This window comes from Fusarium musae, chromosome 3, assembly GCF_019915245.1.
Source record: "Fusarium musae strain F31 chromosome 3, whole genome shotgun sequence".
Taxonomy (NCBI): domain Eukaryota; kingdom Fungi; phylum Ascomycota; class Sordariomycetes; order Hypocreales; family Nectriaceae; genus Fusarium; species Fusarium musae.
In genome coordinates this window covers 2,928,099-2,950,672 of record NC_058389.1, presented here as the reverse complement: position 1 = coordinate 2,950,672, position 22,574 = coordinate 2,928,099, and the positions used below count along the sequence as shown (strand labels likewise).

Here is a 22,574-nt window from a genome sequence, read left to right as displayed (position 1 = left end):
TATGCACCCTTAGCCTTTCGGCCAAGGGATGGCAATTGACGCTCCGGCTTAATCGTGATCATGAATTTGTTCTCTGCCTAGGTCGACAGACTACCGAGAACGTATGGGGAAGAAACGAATCTCAGTTGCCAGGGCGAAGAACGCCTCTAGCCGTCGCGGCAGGGACAGGAAATCTGTCAGAAGAAATGTATAGCAAGCTGTTCCATAGAGTGAATCAAACGTATTGTTTCTCAACGATCTTCTTTTTCTCTGGCAAATAATTAAAACCCATTTGACAAGTTTTTAGTAGTTTGCACTGCAATCGTATTGGATTGCCGTTGGCCGAGAGCGTTTAATCGTGAACTGTTTCCAACTCTCACTGGAAGATGAAGAAAAATGCAAGTCTCGTAAAGTTGGTCCTCAGCAAAATTTCAAGACAATCAACGCTCGCCCACTTTCCCACAGCACAGCCAATAGGTAGCCACGAAGCAGCTCCAGGCACCACCTAAGCCCCGTTTGGAACAGCCCTGTCAATCGCATGTAAACCCCTGGAACGTGTCCTCGAGGGAAGCAGAGCTGGTGACGAAAAATGGAAACATTTCAGTGATTTGGCATCAGTTATTTCTCCCTGCTCTCAATCCCGCCCTTTTCCTAGTCGAAGCTTCATTGTGCGCTTTTGTCATCGAAACCATCAGTACCGATCGAATTTATCAATCAAATCAGCGATACACAGAACCGCAAACATGTCGATGTGGTTGACAGATACTCAAAGTACGCCTTATCTTACACTGGCACGCGAGTTGCGATCATAAGCACTGCAACGATGCGCTACCCCTTGGGCAAGAGATTGCTCAATATGGACGAAAGCTGACCATTTGCGATAGAAATTGGAGTTGTTTTCTGCTCCGGCGGTGCGTTTGCGCCTGCGATTGCGTGGTCAAGATATGGAGGCTGACGTTTAGTCTAGGAGGCTTCTTCCTGATAGGAGGCGTCATGCTATTCTTCGACCGATCTATGTAAGTATTGACAGACTCAATCATCTAGCGTTTCTCTTTGCTGACTTCTATTCAGGCTTGCTATGGGAAATGTATGACAGCCCTTCCTTTCCTCTATCATAGCGAACGAACGATTGCTAACGACCGACGTACGAAACAGATCCTCTTCCTTATCGGCTTGACAATCATCATCGGACCTCAAAAGACACTTCTCTTCTTCGCCCGAAAGCAAAAAGCAAAGGGCACAGCGGCATTCTTCCTAGGCCTGATCCTGATTTTCATGAAGTGGACCTTTATCGGGTTTATTGTTGAAGCATACGGCATAGTGGTCCTGTTCGGAGATTTCCTGGGGACAATTGCTGGCTTTGCGCGAGGCTTGCCTGTCGTAGGGCCGTATATTGGAATGATCGCCGATAGGATAGGCCTTGGACGACGAAACGCCGAGCTTCCCGTTTAGATGCTCCTCTGAGTCTAGCAGGCACTTTTGTGCATCACCCGAACGAGAACAAGATTCATCACGTGTAAAAGGCATTCGACGACACACGTCTAACAAGAGTTGAATGGCGGAGTTCAAGAGAAAATATTGTGTGGGAATCGGCGTTAACGGCATAAAGAACTATCATGAGTACCTATAATAAGGTGGACAAAGTACTGTACATCACGGATACGAGCGGAGAACAAACGATAAAAGCAGTTTTAATGGAGTCGAGTTGGCTGACATTTGATGATCATTTCAAATCTGGCATACAGGTGACAGGTTCTGGAGGGCACTCGGATTGCCTATATGCAGAATCGTGTAGAAACAAACTCGTCCGACCGATTTTTGGTCAAATAAGGAAAATGTCCTCCCCCTGGTAACACACTCGAGCTCATAGCCCAGTGCTCTAAAACAAAGGCGCTCTTCTCGGCATAAGCTCGTTATAGCTGCGTTGACTGTCCGCTCCACGGACAAACAGCGTTTCCCTGGCGCTTCTCACAGTTGATTCCGTCCAGACCCTTGCCTCATACGCTGAATGTCTAATATCCTGACTTGACGAGGTAGTCGGCAAGACCTTCGACGGTAGAGGTGGCGTTGCCAGCGACCTGGGCCTCACCATGGTGGCCGATGACGATGGCCTGGCCAGTCTTCGCAACAGCAACACCGAGGCGGCCCTGTTGTGATTAAGATGTTAGTCAAAAGAGATGGGATTCGTGAATTGGGCGTCGTACCGATCGGGCGTAGATACTCCGGTCCTCGGCTCGGGCCATAACGTAACGCTCGCCAGCAATGTAGAGACCCTCAGCGAAAGCCTTGTCCTTGGCAGCCGAGTCACCGCCAACGATGGCAGATATGGCCTTCATCTCCTCGGGCTTGAGCTATAGTGGGGTTGCAAGGTCAGTTTTGTTCATTAACGAGGGGCTAGCCCATCGATCCGAGAGGTCGAGTCGGTGAAGGAGGGTGCCGTACCTGGAGGTCAGGAGAAGAAGCCCAAGCGCTGTCGCCCGCAGCACTGATGATGGCGCCCTTGTCAATATGACCGGAACCGACAAGGCTATCGAGACGAAAAATGTCAGCATTCGATTGGTATTCGTGCCGGAAAGCATGATCAAAGGTTATGATCAAGACTTATGGGATCGATTGTATATACCTTGAGTCGATGTATGCTATATCGATGGAAAAGTCATCATGTCAGCTTTTTTGTCCAACTTCAAGTTAGGGTTTCGAGATAGAGGTATTTGGAGGCGGTGATGAGGAACAAGGAGGATGGCGGGGGAGGGGAAATCGATAGCGGGACGGTGTAGAATAGTAGAGACAGTGAGAAACTGACCTTGCCACGACATAGTGATGCGAGATGTGTGAAATTATAGGAACTAAGTGGTTGCAAGTAAGACGAGAAGGATGAGAGTTGCGACGCGAGGGCAAGAAGGTTTAGAGGTGAGGTTTGTTTTGGCGGGGGAGGTTGTCGACTGCTCTGATGTGGTGATTCTTTGGAGCTTTGCCCCTCCAGGCCGCCATGAGTCCCCGCCAAAAAATGTTATCAAGCTCCAATGCTGTCCAATGAGTATTGGATACTTTTGTCGGTGACAGTTCATCGGTCATGGGACTGGTACTGTGTACTTGCAAACCCAACGGTTCTCAGACATGTCGGTCGGCATGATCAGCAGCAGCATGCTTTCATGTCACGCATTTTTCTGCATTCCGAGATCACTTGCCTGTGTGACGTTCGATCCAGGCACGCAGAGGCTGTTGACTCAGCAGTAAAATGATGTGAGATCTTTGGACCTAACCTATACCTAGTAGCTGAGGAAGCTATTCAATTTTCGACGTCACCTGTAGAGCTTGAACTGGCGTTGGAGCTACGGGAAACGACTCTAGACGGCCCGTTGCTACTGTAGACGGCAATATCCGCCAAGACTTCGTGTCCCCTTGGTCCATGTTCGCTTCTAGGAACGACCTCGTAGACGAATATTAACCCCAAGAACTAATATCGCAAGAGTATCTAATTGTGGTTACGCTAACGCCCACTTGACCGCCGCTGGTAATTGAGAGTTCGTTGAATGTTTCACATTCGCATTAGTTGTCGAATGATGGAGGTAGCTTTCGGTAGCGCTGGCAATGTTTAGAGATCGACCAGATCAACTGCCGTCAAACATGGAGGTTCTGATTCTCGAACGTTGGCTGTTGAATCAATCAGCTTAAGCTTAACGCTATCCGACTCCATTAGGTTGCGGGCGAATTTTATCTGTTACATCGACCATGTCTTCCTAGGTTATTGGAGAAAACAGCAAAAAGTGTCCGTGTATGTTCCTGTGAGTAAAGGGCCGTTTGAAAGCTCCAAGTCACTAAGTCTGGTCATAACTGCCAGCTTTCATCATCAAGCAGGTATTTTGTGGCCGAAGGTCAGTCTACAGAGTTGTATCTCGGTTATCCAAACACTTCTAGTAAAACCAACAAACCTTGAAATGAGGCCTACGAGAGACGAACTCTAAGCGAAGCACAGGCCGGATATTGGTTGAAGAGACTTTTTACTGACTCAACAGCCGCTCATCGACAAAGCTCCTAAGTGATATCCAAGCTCCAATACCCTTGGTGTTTCATGTCTTAAGAGACATATTAAGAACAATAGCATGGCCGATAACTCAATGGAGCCGGAGTCACCCGTAGTGAAACAGATGTATCCTTCATCAAAGACACTCTGAAGCTTCGAATGTAACTCTTGGCATGCTTGCTCCGACGACTTCTAGGAAACTGTCGGATGCTACGAACATACGAATTGTCTTCTCTAGGGTATGTGAGCCTGGTTTCCTTTTTGGCCCGTGCTGGTGGTTGTGCTACAATTGGAAATTGGCAATCTGAGACGAGTTGCAGAGACCCTAGCCGTGACATGAAACGGCGATTTGAATGGGCAAAACCCCCTGAGGATTATTTGATTTCATTCCACCTTTCTTACGACTGTATCGCTTATTGTTCGGTGACGACCCAATCACTCACAACGGAAGCCTTATATCCTCAACTTCCCCTTTTGGGTACATATTTCCACCCAGCCGATGTTACTGAGCACGGTCCAGACTCAGCTCTACAACCAGCCCTACTGTAGATTGGATGGATCGGGTGCAATTGAATCCTCCCGCTGTCTCTAAGTGAGATGAAGGGCGTTGGACAGACGCGCCGAGTGAGGCCAATGGCCAGCCCACGAGCCGCGCGCAACGTAAGGTTCAAGTTCCGTGCCGCCACCTGAAAATTCTAGAAGACGGGCCAGCCACTTATTCGCTCGCTGATATGATTATTGGTCTTCTGATGGGTGGTTGCATGCTTTGCAGTGGAGGTTTGCCTGCAGTAGTCTTCGAAAGCTTGTGTTTCATAGAGGGCTGTGACAGGGTGGATATCGTTTGGGATACTCCGCGTCTTGTTCCTCTAATCTAAAAACCAGCTCAGCACTTGCCCCATACTCGAGCATCATGCAAGTGCCGTTAAAGCAGTACGGCGCAGTAAATGAGGTATCGTACACGAGTCCCTTCCGGTGCTCGTTGGCTGGGAGGGAGGTTACAGTGTTGTGTTAATACAGCCTAGCTGTTTGTCTTTCTTGCCAACGAACACTTACAGGGATCGGATCCTTTTTCGTCCCTCGTTGACAGGTGACTACGATTCAGTTCTCAGGATCGGCCCCATGAGTCGCTGTCACATTATGTCTGTGAGTCTTGCTGTTACAGAAGTTACCAGCCTTGGCCGTAAGTCCGTGTGAATGGGTTGCGTGTGTCATCGGGATCAGCGTTGACGTTGAAGATCCCAGCAACCGCGTAGATTGCCGCGTTCGCCGACTGAGACACATATTCTGTACGTGTACATACCCATACCCATATCAAGACTTGTAGAGTCTCGTTCGTTGCTATTATTGTAGCTAGCGCCTCTATTATCACCACCAATCTCGTACGTTACGTTGCGGCGGCTAAGGTTACTTCTAAGAAGCGCCACAAGCAGTGAAACCTCAACTAGACAACCAACGAACCGCATAATTATTTCTCTCAAAGCATTAAATGAACCTCCAGGTTTGACGACTCTGACACACGACACTGGGGTCTCTTAGAACCCCCAAGGGTCCACTCCTTGATATGCTTCCGACAGGGACCCCCCTGGCCAGAGTAGTTCCTTGGCCGTAGCACCCGTTGCAGAGAATCTTGAAGCAATCAATGCCGTCGGGCGTTAAAGATTTCTAAGTCAACATTCAGGAACCGTCGTCCCATCAATCTCAAACATTGACCAAAGCCTCTTAGCTTGTTTCCCAAGACCGATCCCTGTAAATGTCAAGATGGGGTGTCTTTTCAGAATCTCTGTCGTTGGACAGATGATAAGCTGACGTTTCTTCTCTCTCATGTCCGCTTGCATATATCTCATTTTGCTTCATCTGAGGCGTGGCAACCAATCCGGGGATCGGCTCTTGGACATCGAAATTGCTCTTGCGCTTATTACATTCCATCCTTGCACTCCATCGTCATCTTGGACCCAGTTCCCTGCTTGTTGCCGGCCGTTTAACCGCATTCGACTCGATTCTCATCAACGGCTTCGTACGATAGGCTTCCGTCAAAGGCGGGGTGGTCCCTGTGAGACGAGGGTCAGTTCTTGTCCAAAAATCATCGCAGGCTTTGTTTAAGAGAATCCTGGTCCCTGAGAAAGTCGGTCCTTGGTGAACCATCTTCTGTGTCAGACCCTGTCGATGCAGGGAACTACTCAGTCAAAACAAAGGCCTTTTATCCTCAAAATCCAAGCATAGATCTCGCCCCCGCGCTGCATTGGGCTTTGCTTTGCTTCACCCACTGTTCGTGTGTCAATCTATTCTAGACGCTTTACAAAACGACCCCCTCGTGCAGTCGCGAGACATTTCAATCATGGCTACAAATCTGTCACGGGCTGCTACTGTATCGGCCGCCTCCGGATATCAACGTCGTAGGGGAAGCTTCACCGCCGACTGGACAGACAGCCATTCTCTTTCCAAACATTCATTCGACAAGCGGGTTTCCAGAGACGATCTTGCACTCATTCTCAAGAGCTCAAAGAAGGGCAACGTGACGGCGTTTCATATACCGATCCATGGCCGACTTCCATCCCCCGAACACAGCCCGCGAACCTCGTCACTGACGAGAACGACTTGGGTGCGAACTTCAACTCCGGATTCTATGATAGATTCTGGTGAGTCTGGTGTTATTGCTGTTGGTATGGCAATCGGAAGTCCAACACAAATGGGAGACTTTGCGCCCGCACCCTGGAATCCACAGAACAGAGCCATGAATGCAGTCGTCGACATCCCGGAGCCGATGCCAGAGCCAGTGCCAGAGCCAGTCGATGAGACCCAGCAGAAGGCTCGTAAATGGGGTCTTTTCCGATCAAAGTCGAAGCGAGCTACACGGCCAGAGAAGCCTCAACGATCTATGACGGAGAGTGTCAATACTTCTACTACATCATTAGGTTCTTCTGGAATGCCGACTTCAGCACCAGCAGATCAGAGTTCACGGAAAATGCCAAAGCATAAACCGATCGTCATTCGATCTCAAACTGAACCAATTATATCAGAACCCGCGCAGACGATTGCTGAAGTGCCCCGGTCGGTACCAACGTCAGCGGAGGTGAAACCTATTTCGCCAGGAAAACTAACAAAGGAGAAGCCTGCTCTCCAGCGCAAGGCATCAAAGGAATCGAAGCTGAAGGATCCAGGTTCGGGAGGTATAGGCCGAAAAATGTCGCTAAGGGGCCTTCGAGGTGACTCTAGTAAGAAGAGATCAGAAAAAGCAATCGCACCACCGCCCTCATCACCGCCTCCGATGCCTCCGATGCCTGCTATTCCTCACTCTCTGCTAGATGTTGAGATTCCTAGCATCAAGATGGATCGATATAGTGTCATGTTTAACAGTGTTTTACGGCCACCCCAAGGGTCGGCCTCCTCACTTCTTGCTCGACGACAGGCTACTCTCGACCATCTGAAGTCTGTGAAGGACGCAATCGCCGAGAATCGAGACGAGTCTCTTCGGCCACGGAGGGCAACATCGCCACAGCCCTCCCCAACGTTTGTTTCACAGGATAACTCAAAACCTCTGCCTTCACCTCGGTTCCGAGCCAACACATCGCCGGCTTTATTGGACTCATCATATTATCACTCAGAAGAGTCCCCTGAGGCAGTCACACCAAGAGTCGCCCAAATTTCGCGGTCAGAATCTCAGCACAACAAGTTCGCAGCGCAAGCTACGCATTACCAGCCTGCACTTGTCTCCAAATTTAACAGACGTCCCAGTGCTGCGTCTACGGATAAGATTAACGTTACTTCTGCAAAGCAGACCTCACCTCCTGTGCCCATTATCTCGCCCAACACCCACTCCAAGCATTCGTCTCCATTTACTCCCTCACCTGGCACAGTTCCTGAATCTCCTGAACACACAGACGACGAGAAAGATGTTCAGGTAGCTAAGGGAAGACTCTCTTCTCCTTCGGAACCCTCGTGGCACATGATCTCGCCCCCAGCTTCCATCACGTCCTCCAGCGCCGAAACCTCGAGGCGATTCTCACCATCTTCATCATTGGCTTCGCCCAAGAAGCAAGCTCCCGAGGCTGATGCCCAAGAGGCCTTACGCAACGCTGTTGAGATCTCCATCGCTCGCCAGATCAGCGTCTCGCACCAGCAACGCAAGATGCTGCACCCGCTAAAGAGCAACCCCAGCTTGAGACATCGAGGTAACGGCAGCCCGAGCGGACCAGGTTACATCGCGATTGAGAAGGATGAGCGTCTAGCTGAGACCAAGTCATCTACCCCTACCTTGGTGCACCCGAGGGAGTTGACTCACTCTCCGGATGCTTACCAAATACACCGCAAGAGTGAGAGAGTGATTCTCGAGGAATCTTAATCTCGCATTTCATAACGAACAACCGGATCACCATTTTAGTTTGATTTCATCTTGGTCACGATTTCTACAATACCCTTTTCATGATGCTCTGGCAGCATCTCAACATGGCGGACTCAACTGGTTTGAGCCGCCCTGTACATACTACAGAGGGTATCTTTCCCTCCTATACGTTTGTCTCCTTTGTATACTACGCTTTCAGTGACGGATATGTTTGGACATTATGGATTACGGATTACAGCAAGGCGCCAGAGAAGCATGAATGGGCAAGACAGGGGACAGCAGCCTCGTCCCTAGAGCATCTCGTTGGAGTTTCTTCTTCTTCAAAAAGCAAAGGGGTTGTCATTTCTTTTAAGCACTCTGGGTCCAAAGGCCCAGATTTTATTCTTCTTTGTGTATCTTTCGATCATATTAGGCTTGGTGATAAGAGAGCATTTCACGCTTATCCAGTTTATGGACTTTTTTTTTAACATGTCAAAAAGAATGATTCCCATTTGGCACCCATCTGCCTTCGATCGTACTGCCTGTGATAAGATTCTTCTCCGTCTCTTCGACAAGTCTAGCTGCTGTAAAGATATGGCCCTGCGAACGAATGATGGACAAAACGATTGGAAGTATCTGCGCCACACGAATAACCAATCTCACTACCGACATCTCTTATATGCTGAAATGAAGCCAGGTCCAACGCCGGAAAAAAACGAAATGATCCATTACATCAAAATACAGCATGAGTTCTGCTTCTTGGCTTGCTCTGTGGGATGGGTCAGTTGATTTCCGATGAAGGGAAATTTGGAATGAACAGTGACATACGGTAAAACATCTTGCTTTGGGCGCTAAGACCGTCACTCTTAGCCACTAGATCGTCGATCTTCTCTCCACGCTGTAGCACACTCTCGATGGTCTTGTGGAGAACGATCTTGGTCTCGTCAAGCTCCTTCTGAATCTTGAGGATGCTGTCGGCCTGCTGGGGGTCCTGGTACTTTGTGAGGTACTCCTTCAGCTCGGGCATGGAGAGAGCGGGCGTGCCGGTGGCCCAGCTGGAGCGGGGGTTCTTGGAGAGGAACTCGTCGACAACCTTGCTAAGAAGCTGATGTGCCACAAGGGCAGGGTACTGGTGATCGGAGATGATGATACCGCAGACACCCTCAGTTCGGCCGTAGGCGTGGAAAGTGTAGTCTGTATAATGCGCATGTAAGCTTGTGATTTCTCGACGGAAGAATCAAGCATACCTTGCTCCTCAACATCCTGTCGCTGTCCAGGGCGGGTGCGCTCGGCGACGGTCTTTGCGAATAGGGTCATGAATTCGCCATAGCTGTTTCAAGTTTGCGAGTCAGTCCATGGACCGTCCGGATACGGAGATAGCGGTCGCAATGATAAGGCAGGACTGACTTGTTGCGGGTGAATCGCGAATAGCTGCTGAGCTCCTTCTCAGCGACAATCTCATGAGCCGGCTGGCTCTCGTTACGAAGGATCTGGTCGCAGCAGCTTTGTTAGCCCAACTGGACGGAGGTCTCGATCGATCGGTGAGGGGCACAGGGACAGCGTACGCCGATGTAATGCAGTTTCATGTTTGCGGGATCAAGTTGGTGATGAGAAGTGGCGGTTATAAATCGAGGGCGGAGCGCGCAGTTGGGCGACAGCGGGAGGGGAGGATTGGAGGATTAGAGAGAGAGTTGAAGGAGAGGGAGGATTTGAAGTTTGGTTGAATGTTGTAACCCTCCGTCACCGTAACAAGAACTGAGTTTAGGGGCGTCACATGTTCCCCACGACGCGGACGGGCTCTTCGACTAGGCCGCTGAATTTCCAAGGGCAGTTAGTGGCTGTAAGCATTACAGCCCACTGGCGGCTAGGCGGGGGCTTGTTTAGTGGGGTACCTGATTTGTTTGGTCCAGTGCGGTATGACTCTTCGAAGAACAAGCAATCCACCGTCATGAACCAATCCTTTTCGATCAAGGACTACATCAAAAAGACGTTGGCTGCCACCCGACAACGACAGGCAGCAGAGTAACGACTCTTTCACCTCACATTCCTGTGTTCATACAGCATCAGAAGACTTTCCCAATAGGCAACACGTAAAAACACTCATCTGGATAGTTTCGATTACATCATGGCATCCTCGCAACTCAGTGCTGCGGAGGCACGATGGCGCGAACAGGTTGCAGCTATGCAAGAAGCTATCGCCAACCTCAAAATTCCTCAGGAGAATGGATCAGGTGAAGACGACCTCAATGATGACGAATTTGGTGGTTATTCCAGTGAAAACAGCGGCCAGGATGTCTGGGACTTTATCTCCGATGACGACCAAGAAGCCTTAAGCAGCGATTTCGCTGATGGAGACGCCCCAGATGGATCAGCTGTGGCAGTTTACGGGGCTGAATGGTTTGCAATTAGATGCTCAGCCATCGCAGCCAAGAATGGCCTCTCTGCTGATGTGTTTGAGAGCCAAATCATGAGTGTCCTCAACTCTGATCGCTCTGATGATGAACTTCAGATCCAACTTACTGACTTGGTAGGCTTTGATGATTTTGACTTCATCATCGAGATACTGGGTCACAGAAATGAGATCGTTTCCGCTGTCAACAGTCAGAGTCAGGGGAGCTCCAGCGAACCTCGACTCCTGACCAAGGCTCAAAGAGAAGAAAACCTGCGTCGCCAAGATCAAGCACACAAATCTGCAAGTCTTGCGCCAGCACACTCAAAGGAACCCCAGTATCCACACGTCTATAAAGCATATAGCGCTGGAAACACTCTAAGCTACGCCGGCAAGAAATACGGACTGCCAGTTGGTAGTGAGCGGTTATCGTTTGACAAGTACGAGGAGTACTTTATCCCCGCTGGCAAGAAGGGTGTCCTGGGTCCTGGACAGCGGCTTATACCCGTCAAGGAACTCAATGGGTTGTGTCGAAATACGTTTAAGGGCTACAAGACGCTTAACCGCATGCAGAGTCTTGTCTATCCTGTAGCCCATAAGACTAGTGAGAACATGTTGATTTGTGCTCCTACTGGTGCTGTGAGTCCACTTATCCCAACATTCACTCTCAGCTACTAATATGGCCAGGGTAAAACGGATGCTGCTATGCTTACCATTCTTCAAACAATTGCCCAGAATGTTGAGCCTAACCCGTTCGAGGACCCGTCAGCCACCGAATTTGCAGTCAACGCCGATGACTTCAAAATCGTCTATGTTGCTCCCATGAAAGCGCTTGCTGCTGAGGTTACAGAGAAGCTAGGCAAGCGCCTGGCTTGGCTTGGTATCAAGTGTCGAGAGTACACTGGAGATATGCAGCTCACCAAGTCTGAAATCATTCAGACTCAAATTATCGTTACCACCCCTGAGAAATGGGACGTCGTCACACGCAAGGGCACTGGAGACACGGAACTTGTTCAAAAGGTCCGTCTTCTCATCATCGACGAGGTACATATGCTTCATGATGAGAGAGGTGCTGTTCTAGAATCCCTTGTGGCTCGAACAGAACGGCAGGTTGAGAGTACGCAGTCTCTCATTCGAATTGTTGGTCTTAGTGCCACACTGCCCAATTATGTTGATGTCGCCGATTTCCTGAAAGTCAACAAATATGCAGGCCTCTTCTACTTCGACTCATCCTTCCGCCCTGTACCTTTGGAACAACATTTCATCGGCGTCAAAGGAAAGGCTGGAACAAAGCAATCGAAGGAGAATCTTGATCAGGTCGCTTTTGACAAAGTCAAAGAGATGCTTGAGCGTGATCATCAAGTCATGGTATTTGTTCACTCACGAAGAGATACGCAGCTTACAGCGCGAATGCTGCACCAGAAGGCCATCGATGCCATGTGTGCAGATCTCCTTGACCCGAGCTATCATCCTGGGTTTGAGCAAGCTTCGCGTGATATCAAACAGTCCAAGTCCAAGGAGATCCGTGAGCTCCTATCCAAGGGAATTGGTGTTCACCACGCTGGAATGGCAAGATCTGACCGAAACTTGATGGAAAGACTATTCGGAGAAGGTGTCCTGAAGGTTCTCTGCTGTACCGCCACTCTAGCATGGGGTGTCAACTTGCCTGCCGCAGCAGTCGTAATCAAAGGAACTCAGGTTTATAGCGCTCAGGATGGTAAATTTGTTGATCTGGGAATTCTCGACGTACTGCAGATCTTTGGTCGCGCTGGTCGCCCTCAATTCGAAGATACTGGTATCGGCATGATCTGCACAACTCACGACAAGCTCACCCATTACCTGACTGCTGTCACGGAACAACAGCCTATTGAATCAAAATTCTCGACGAAGCTGGTCGACAATCTGAATGCTGAAATTGCACTCGGAACTGTCACTTCTATTCCGGATGCTGTTCAGTGGATCGGATACTCGTACCTCTTCGTGCGCATGCAAAGGAGCCCAATGTCTTATGGCATAGAATGGTCAGAAATTCGCGACGATCCAAACCTAGTTCAAAGACGTCGTCAGCTTGCTATCCAGGCTGCCAAGACCTTGCAGCAATGCCAGATGATCATCTACAATGAAAGGACAGACGAGCTGCGCAGCAAGGATATCGGAAGAATTGCCAGTCAATACTATATCCTCCACACAAGTATTCAGGTCTTCAATGCCATGATGCAGCCTCAGGCCACAGAGGCCGATATTTTAAAGATGATCAGTATGAGTGGAGAGTTTGACAACATCCAATCCAGAGATAGTGAGGAGAAGGAGTTGACTCATCTACGTCGAGAGATCATTCCATGCGATGTTGATGGAGGCATTGACACCCCTCAGGCAAAAACAAATATTTTGCTGCAGTCTTACATCTCGAAAGCCCAGCCAGAAGATTTTGCCCTTTCAAACGACATGAATTACGTTGCTCAGCAGTCTGGACGTATTTGCCGAGCACTCTTCATGCTTGCCCTCAATCGCCGATGGGGCCACCAGTGCCTCGTGCTTCTAACTCTGGCAAAGTCTATTGAAAAGCGCATCTGGCCCTATCAGCATCCTCTTCATCAGTTTGATCTTGCAAAGTCGGTCCTGAACCAGCTCGACGCGAAAGAGAACTTGACAATAGAGACCATGAAAGACATGGAGCCTGCAGAGATTGGGGGGTTGATACACAACCAGAGTGCTGGCAAGAACATCGCCAAGATCTTGAATAACTTTCCTACTGTTCACGTCGAGGCTGAAATCGCTCCCCTAAACCGAGATGTGTTGCGTATTAAGCTCTATGTGATTCCCGATTTCCGATGGCATGATCAGATCCACGGCACCTCAGAATCGTTCTACATCTGGGTTGAGAATTCTGAGACTTCAGAGATCTACCATCATGAGTTTTTTATCCTCAATAGAAGGAAGTTACATGATGACCATGAGCTGAACTTCACAATTCCCCTTTCAGACCCCTTGCCTAGCCAGATATATGTCCGAGCCGTCTCAGACAGATGGCTGGGAGCTGAGACCGTTACCCCAGTCTCTTTCCAGCATCTCATCCGCCCAGACACTGAAAGCGTCTATACTGACCTCCTGAATCTTCAACCATTACCCATCTCGGCCCTCAAGAACCCTGCGCTTGAAGAACTCTATGCCAAGCGCTTCGAATATTTCAACCCCATGCAAACGCAAATCTTCCATACGCTTTACCATACGCCTGCCAATGTTCTTCTTGGATCACCTACTGGTAGCGGCAAGACTGTTGCTGCTGAGCTTGCCATGTGGTGGGCTTTCCGTGAAAGACCCAAGTCCAAGGTTGTCTATATTGCGCCGATGAAGGCACTCGTCCGTGAGCGAGTCAAAGACTGGGGTGTTAGATTGGCGCGACCACTGGGCTTGAAGTTGGTGGAGTTGACTGGTGACAATACTCCTGATACTAGAACTATCCAGGACGCTGATATCATCATCACTACGCCTGAGAAGTGGGACGGTATTTCTCGTTCCTGGCAGACAAGAGGATACGTTCGACAGGTGAGCCTGGTCATCATTGACGAGATTCATCTTCTGGCTGGAGACCGAGGTCCTATTCTCGAAATCATTGTGTCTCGTATGAACTACATTGCTTCCTCGACCAAAAATGCCGTCCGTCTCCTGGGCATGTCAACCGCGTGCGCCAACGCGACAGACCTGGGTAACTGGCTAGGTGTCAAAGAGGGTCTTTTCAACTTTAAGCACTCTGTTCGTCCTGTTCCCCTGGAATTATACATCGATGGCTTCCCAGAAGTCAGGGGATTTTGTCCTTTGATGCAGTCTATGAATCGCCCCACCTTCTTGGCTGTAAAGAACCACAGTCCTGACAAGCCTGTCATTGTTTTCGTTCCCTCACGAAGACAGACTCGTCTGACAGCAAAAGATCTCATCAACTTTTGTGGCATGGAAGATAACCCCCGACGATTCCTTCACATGGACGAAGAAGATTTGCAGCTTAACCTTGCTCGAATCAAGGACGACGCACTAAAGGAGGCCATCAACTTTGGAATTGGTCTACATCACGCTGGTCTAGTTGAGTCGGATCGTCAGCTTGCTGAAGAGTTGTTCTTGAACAACAAGATCCAGATCCTGGTCGCTACTAGTACTCTCGCCTGGGGTGTCAACTTGCCTGCTCATCTGGTTGTCGTCAAAGGAACACAATTCTTCGATGCCAAAATCGAGGCATACAAAGACATGGACTTGACCGATGTTCTGCAAATGTTGGGTCGTGCCGGTCGTCCTCAGTTCGATAACTCGGGAGTTGCACGTATCTTTACCCAAGATTCCAAGAAGGACTTTTACAAGCACTTCCTTCACACTGGCTTCCCAGTAGAGTCCTCACTTCACACTGTTTTGGATAACCATCTTTGCGCCGAAGTCTCGGCTGAGACCATTGTCACCAAGCAGGACGCGCTCGACTATCTTACATGGACATTCTTCTTCAGGAGACTACACAAGAATCCGTCGTACTACGGACTTGAGATTTCTGCTGAGGAGCACAATAGCATCGCTGCTCAGCAGCTTGCTAATGAATACATGATTGAGATGGTTAGCAAGTCACTAAACGAGCTTGCTGACTCTAAATGTGTTGAGGTGTTCCCCAATGGCGACGTTGATCCCACGCCTCTTGGCAAGATCATGAGTTACTACTACCTCTCGCACAAGACGATCCGTCACCTTGTCAAGCATGCGAAAGCTCAAGCCTCATTCCTCGACGTCTTGTCATGGATGTCCCGCGCTACCGAGTACGACGAACTCCCCGTACGCCATAATGAAGACCTCATAAACAACACTCTTTCGGACAATTTGCCATTCCCTGGTCATGCCTTTGGGCTCCCTATGTGGGATCCCCACGTGAAAGCTTTCCTGCTTCTCCAAGCACATATGTCTCAGATAGATCTTCCAATCACTGACTATGTTGGTGATCAGACTAGTGTTCTCGATCAGGCTATCCGTGTCATACAGGCATCCATCGATGTTCTGACCGAGCTTGGATATCTGTCCAGTTGCCTGCAAATGATGGCCCTTCTACAGTCGATCAAGTCGGCTCGTTGGCCCACTGATGCACCAGTGTCAATCCTACCTACGGTCGAGCCCGACATCAAGAACGATACACCAATTTCTAAGATCAGCGCGCTGACTAGACCTCAGGCGATGCAACTTGCTAAGAAGCTTGGTGTACCTGCGAGCCAGCACAACCGCTTCGCTCTCGCTGTATCTATCCTACCCAACGTCGAGGTGTCCATCGCTGCAGCCACAGCACTCTCAGTGACAATTGGCCTTAAGCGTCTCAACCAGCTTGTCGAGCGAGAGGCTCGCATTTACGCACCCAAATTCCCTAAACCACAAACTGAATCGTGGTTCGTTATCGTGGCCGATTTAACAAGGGACGAAGTCGTTGCAGTGAAGCGTGTGGGTTGGACCACGAACCCCAATCGCAAGCTCGAGGCTGGTGGTCGGCCCACGGTGAAGACAACCATCAAGCTCCCTCCCGCTCAGGCAGGCCAGGCCCGCAAGTTCGACGTTCTTGTTGTCAGCGATGCATATCCTGGTCTTGAATATCGTGTTGAAGGTGTCGATATTCCTGCTCCACCCACAGTGGATGATGCTGTGCAGTCGAAGAAGGCAGATGCGTCTGGGTCGAAATGATAAAGGCTAGATTAGGAATGGGTGTTGACTCGAACCACGCGGCAACAACAGATACATTGAGCGATTTACAGTGAATTCAGGTAGACCCATCAGTCAACAAGAGTAGAGAACAATAGTTTGGTGTGCCTCCCGTGTTATAAATCGAGTGCTTATGACGACCGGATTGTCATCAAACTTCCTCTACAGTACGGAGTAGCCTTGAACTCATCTGTTATTAAGGTGGTAACTATTCTAGCTTCAGCACAGACACTTGTCCCATTTTAATTCCTGGTTGCTGGACTAGTCCAGGATTGAATCCTTGGAGTCAATGACACCTACATTTTGACGAAGTAGCCATTTATAGACAGAGACCCGGATTATCTTGACCAAATCCAACGTTTGTTGTCAATCTCCAGAGTCTTTCACATCTCATTCATTTGTTAGCGTGTTCGCAGCGAATATCTTAGCGAGTATTCATGCACTTCGTTTCCAGGCATAGCATTTTGCTCTTAGACATAGCGTGTTTCTAAATGTCGAAACTTCGGATTCTCATCTCAGGCGGTGGCATCGCTGGTCCATCTGCTGCTTTCTGGCTCTCCCGTCTTGGCCATTCCTGCACCATTATAGAAAGATTCCCCTCACTACGCACTGGAGGTCAACAGATTGACATTCGCGGCCAAGGGATCGAAGCTGCGAAGCGCATGGGAATTCTTGAAGAGATCCGAAATAAAGCGGTTGATGAAGATGGCCTACAGTGGGTTGATTCGCAAGGGAAGCAGAAAGCTCTGCTCGAAAGGAATGATTCGGGGAAAGGGAGACAGTCGTTCACAAGTGAGTTCGAAGTCATGAGAGGAGATTTGTGCAAGATCATATACGAGGCGACGAGACAAAGAGCCCAATATCGCTTCGGAACATCGATTGAGAGCTTTCAGAATGTTGGCCATGAGGTCAAAGTCAGATTTTCGGATGGAGCTGATGAGAGCTACGATCTTGTCATTGCCGCAGACGGTCAAGGCTCGAGAGTCCGACGGAAGCTATTCGCTAATGACCCTGAAGCTGTTCATGTGCGCGACCTCAATCTGAATGGATGTTACTATAATCTGCCACGGGAAGCAGGCGACAAGAATCTTGCCACTGTATACAGCGCCCCAGGCCGCCGTGTGATCTCAACGCGTTGGCACTCAAAGGATAGAGGCCAAGCATATCTTATGACAATGTCCCACGTGAAAGAGCTGAAAGAGATCATGAGTCAGGACGTTGATGCTCAGAAGAAGCTTTTTGCAGAGATCTTTGAGGATGCAGGATGGCAGGCTCCGAGGCTCATCAAGGCTATGCATGAGACCGAAGACTTTTACGCACAGTCTATCGTCCAGATCAAGACCAAGACGTGGTCTAAAGGGAGAGTTGTTCTACTAGGTGATGCAGGATATGCTCCATCTCCACTGACGGGTGTGGGAACTACACTCGCTTTGATAGGAGCCTGTGTCCTCAGCGGAGAAATTGCGAGACATGGCCATGATATCCCCAGAGCTCTCAAGGCGTATGAAGATACTCTGAGACCATACGTTGAGAAGTCTCAAAAACTGCCGTCGTTCGTCCCCGGTATTGCATATCCAAAGACGAACTTTGGGATCAAATTGCAGTACTGGATTATTGGACTCATCACCAAGCTGAAGATTGATAAGGCGATTCTTGCTGTATTGCCGGAGGATAGAGGGACTTGGAGAATACCTGCTTATGAAGAGCTAGGTGGTTTAAAAGGATGAACTATCAGCCATGATTTGATCGCACAAGGATGTCGGGAAGGCCAATCGGGAGGACACTCAGCAGAAGGCCAACTTTAGGCAATCATGGAGGAATAATGTCATAATTTAGAGTAGTTTACTAAAAATTGGTCTAAATAAAAGTTTGAGTGCTTCAAAGCCATTTTTTGGTCCAAAACTCTCTCGGAGTGAGTCACTCATGTCCACAAGAAGTAGCAGTTAATATACACTACAAGTAGGGGATTCTCGCTCCTTGAACCCCCTGTACTCTTTCACATCTCGAAACTCGCAAACATAGCCAAATCTACCAACAATGGTTACTGCGATGCATGCAAGTTGTTCACTTTACCTTTCCTTTGAGTTGAGGGACATGATCTGGGGCTTTTCAGCTTCAACCGGAGATGCAAACGGACTATTGAGATGTTGTCGACAGACCAGAAACGAATTTTCTCCTTACTGCCAGCTCCCGGACAAGGCCAACGAACTCCGAAAGCTCAAGATCCTGGTAGACTCGACGTACGACCATGGAATTTGGCTAAAAGTTTGATTACTACTGGAAGCAGGATGGTCACATTCGCCACGCTGTGAGCGCCATTCAAGATATGAGCGATCCTATGGTTTTTTGTCTTGGCAGGATGAGAAATATTGACGATATCGTCGTGATACTACGCGCCCCAAGACGAGGTTACTCTGTCGGGGCGTTTATGATGATGTCTACACCTTCATCTACATCAGGTCAAGGTTTCGCAAAGGCAAGAGCTGGCCCTGAGACGCCAAAATCACAATTCGTTTTACCACTGAAGGTGTACAATCCAGCCAGTCAACAAGAGAAGCAAAGAACTTCTGGGAGTGCCGAGCAACGAAGATACTCGAGGATCCATTAAGGAAGCATATAACAGACCGGGCACAGATGCCCTATTTCTATGAGTACCTACTTTCTTATCCTTTGTGCTAAATTGCCAGGCGTACCCACCATTCTACACGACGAAGCGGTACAGAGTCATGGGCATCGAGGCTATCAATTGCCCGCTCGCAACGCCATGCCTGGCTGTGCGCGAAAGGAATTTAAGGAGACGCTTCTCAACTTCCAGAAGAATATCGCCGCGTATGCGGCCAGGATGCTAGTTGAAGAAGACATAGACATATGGGACCCACCATTGTCTTATAAACTGGTACCTCCAGATCAACTGGCCTAGGAAAATATCAACTACCACAGAAAGAGTTTCAAGGCCAGGTACCATTTTCTACTAGACAACTTGATTGGCCCTGTCGGAGGCTGTATGGATATGTTGCGATTGCATCGTTTCAAGACGATGTTTTCCTCACGATTGAATTACTTTAACCGCCATGAATGGGTTGCTGGAAGAGACAGTGGTGGACTTGCTGGAGCGTCTAGCAAGATCAATCAGCGTCTGAGAGCACTATTTGATCCTTACGCTGCAGAGGAAGCTCTCCGTCTGCGACAAACATGCTCGCGTCTTCGTGCTGTTCCTTGGGCCACTGCTTCTTCAGAACTCCCTCTTGAGTGTCGTTCTTCCTCCCTCTGGTTAGAGCACTATCCCCATGGCATTCGGTACCACTGGAGCGGCAGGAACCTCGTTGAATGGAACTTTCGATGGGGAGCAAAGAAGCATCAGATACGCAGGGGTAGATCAAGTCACGTCCCAGGGAAACTACTGCGGAGAGGAAGAAGTCCAAGTTGGTATGCTACGCATACTCAGTTGAGGCTTTGTGTAATGAGCGAGTTGATCCATGAAAGGAATATATCACTGTCTAATACGGGTGGTCTCGAGGAACATGTTCATATAACGACAGTAATCGCTAGAGTATATATAGTGAGAAACCTAAGTGTTAATTAGCTATATTTACCCTTAATTTATATTCCTTATATTACTCTATATTACCTTATAACTTAATCTAATCTATTATTAACTTACTAAGCTAGCTTTAGCTTATTAATATTTATAGTTTTTCCTTTAATACTAAAACTTTTATTTTATAATTTACCTTTTTACTTCTTTTTTTCTTTTTATTTCCTTTTTTTTACCTTATAATAGCCTTTAATTCTTATAATATAATATTTATATTATTAATTTAATTACTTTAACTATATATTTTAACTTTATAAACTATACTTAATATTAGCTATTATTATTACTTAATTTAATAGCTATAATAAAGGCTTATTACTTTATTAATAAGTCTTAATCTTACCTTAAGTAATTAATTAAGTCTTTTAAGGCCTTTAATTTACTTATAATAATTAATATAATAGATATATTTTATATATTTAAAAGCCTTATAATATAATTAAAAATTATAAAATTAACTTATTATATTAGTATTAATTTATTAATATATAGTAAGTCTTTATTTATAATATTTAAATATTAAAGAAAAGTATATAAATTAAAGATATTATTAATATTAAAATTATTAATATTAATTAAATTACTATTTATATAAGTATTAATTACTATAATAAGATAGTTATAGCTATTAATACTAATTATATAATATAGTATCTTTAAATAATTTTTATAGTTTCTAGTTTATTTAAAATTAGGCTTTTAAAGTTAAAGCTTTAATATTAATTACTTTAATTAGGTAATAATAGAAAAGGCCTTTAATTTACTAAAGTTAAAAAAAATATCTTTTTATATTTATAAATTAAAACTACTTATTTAATTAAATTATAAAGTTAAAAATAATATTATATAACTTTAAGACTTACTTTTAAAGTTATTATATTTTTTAATATTATATATAATACCTTATATATAATATATTAAAAAATAAGTATTATATTATATTATTTTTATTATAAGACCTTATTAGCTATATTTTATATATTACTATAAAGATATTTTATCTTTTTAATATAATAAGAAAACTTTATTAGCAGTTTATTGTTTTACTTTTAACTAGTTAACCTATAGTTATTATTAAACTGAATTTCGTGTATTCCTTATTCTATCTAATTTCTAGTATTCTATTACCTCTCTTTTAGTCTTCCTTTAGTTATATAATTAGCATTCTTAATATCTAAAGCTTATTTAAGTTAAACTATTTATAGGCTTATATAATCCCTCTTAATTATATAATATTACTAGTTTAATATACCCCTTTAGAGTAGAATTACTATAATACTTTAATAGCTTAAAATACTATTTTCTAGATTCCCTTTATTAATATACTAGAAATTATTTAAAGTTATTAATTATATCTTATTATATAATACTTCCTATTATAATTTAAATTATTCTTTACTTTTTTAAATAGTTAATTAATAATTAAATTATTATTATATATTAATAATAAATAAGTTTTATAAATAATAGATAAATCTTTAAATTACTTTAAATAATAGGCTTTTTATTTTTAAGATATATAAGCCTTTCTTTACTATAAAATCTAATCTTTTTTTCTTTTCTTTAAATATTAATATTATATTTAGTATATACCTCTTTTTTTTAATTACTTAACTGCCTCTTTAAGCTTTATTTTCTATTTTTATAATATATTAGCTAATTATTTTTTTTTATAAAACCTAATATAAATTTTTAAATTTTTCTATATTATTTTTAGTATTATATTATATATTTTTTTATACTTTAAAATATTTATTTAATACTTATTAGTTAACTTTAAATAGTAAATCTCCTCTCTTTATATCCCCTTTAATTAAGTAAGTTACTTTTCCTTTTAAGCCTTAAATTATTAAAATACTTTACTAACTTATATTTAGTAAAAAAAATACCCCCTTTTACCTATTTTATACTAAAGTCTAATATATTAAGTAAGTAGTATAAGTTATTATTATTAATATAATAAATTATTAAATATAAGTCTTTTAGTACTTTATTTTTTTATTTTAAGTTATATTCTAATTTTCTAATTTTCTTAGTAACTTTAAGTAATACTATATCCTATACTTAGCTTACCTTAATAGTACTACTACTAGTTAAAGTACTAATAAGTATTAGGCTAAGCTAGAGGTCTTTTATTATAAGTAATATAACCCTAGTAACTCTTATTACTTAATATAAGTAGTATATATTATAACTTTAAGCTATATTTAGCTAATTTAAATTATATAGTTTTCTTAATATATTATTTACTGCTTTCTTTTTTCTAGATTATATTTAGTAAGATAAGTTTTTTATTAAAAAATTAGTAAGTATTTTTATAGCTTATTTTATTATTTTAAATTATATTAATATTTTAGGAAATTTTTAAGAAAAAAATAAGTATTATATTATAGTTAAGGTTATTTTAAAAGGTATTTAGTCTTATACTTTCCTTTTATTTAGTAATTCCTATTTAGCTTTTACCTAAGTAAAGCTTATTTTCTTTTTTTATATTATAGCTAGTAGTTTTTATTTTCTTTATAAAGGAAAGTTTTACTTTTTAGGCTTTTATTTATTA

At 45.2% G+C, this 22,574-nt stretch overlaps 6 protein-coding genes across 6 annotated transcripts; 4 read left to right on the top strand and 2 right to left on the bottom strand.

Moving 5' to 3' along the window:
* Positions 1–722: 722 nt before the first annotated feature.
* Positions 723–1,431, top strand: GOT1 (Golgi Transport; the record flags this gene model as incomplete). The annotated part of the gene is made up of 5 exons (XM_044822033.1): positions 723–750; positions 864–890; positions 947–995; positions 1,051–1,066; positions 1,135–1,431. 5 exons carry the CDS (start codon positions 723–725, stop codon positions 1,429–1,431), a joined length of 417 nt encoding a protein of 138 aa, XP_044683366.1.
* Positions 1,432–1,991: 560 nt separating this feature from the next.
* J7337_004337 (uncharacterized protein) lies at positions 1,992–2,795 on the bottom strand (the record flags this gene model as incomplete). The annotated part of the gene is made up of 5 exons (XM_044822032.1): positions 1,992–2,126; positions 2,184–2,330; positions 2,422–2,506; positions 2,603–2,618; positions 2,783–2,795. 5 exons carry the CDS (start codon positions 2,793–2,795, stop codon positions 1,992–1,994), a joined length of 396 nt encoding a protein of 131 aa, XP_044683365.1.
* Positions 2,796–6,338: 3,543 nt separating this feature from the next.
* On the top strand, positions 6,339–8,342 carry J7337_004336 (uncharacterized protein; the record flags this gene model as incomplete). The annotated part of the gene is made up of 1 exon (XM_044822031.1): positions 6,339–8,342. The coding sequence occupies one exon, from the start codon at positions 6,339–6,341 to the stop codon at positions 8,340–8,342; it is 2,004 nt and encodes a 667-aa protein (XP_044683364.1).
* A 707-nt stretch (positions 8,343–9,049) lies between these two features.
* On the bottom strand, positions 9,050–9,907 carry YKT6 (palmitoyltransferase; the record flags this gene model as incomplete). The annotated part of the gene is made up of 5 exons (XM_044822030.1): positions 9,050–9,090; positions 9,150–9,515; positions 9,569–9,651; positions 9,729–9,811; positions 9,887–9,907. 5 exons carry the CDS (start codon positions 9,905–9,907, stop codon positions 9,050–9,052), a joined length of 594 nt encoding a protein of 197 aa, XP_044683363.1.
* Positions 9,908–10,446: 539 nt separating this feature from the next.
* Positions 10,447–16,404, top strand: J7337_004334 (uncharacterized protein; the record flags this gene model as incomplete). The annotated part of the gene is made up of 2 exons (XM_044822029.1): positions 10,447–11,349; positions 11,398–16,404. 2 exons carry the CDS (start codon positions 10,447–10,449, stop codon positions 16,402–16,404), a joined length of 5,910 nt encoding a protein of 1,969 aa, XP_044683362.1.
* Positions 16,405–16,913: 509 nt separating this feature from the next.
* Positions 16,914–18,149, top strand: J7337_004333 (uncharacterized protein; the record flags this gene model as incomplete). The annotated part of the gene is made up of 1 exon (XM_044822028.1): positions 16,914–18,149. The coding sequence occupies one exon, from the start codon at positions 16,914–16,916 to the stop codon at positions 18,147–18,149; it is 1,236 nt and encodes a 411-aa protein (XP_044683361.1).
* Positions 18,150–22,574: the final 4,425 nt, after the last annotated feature.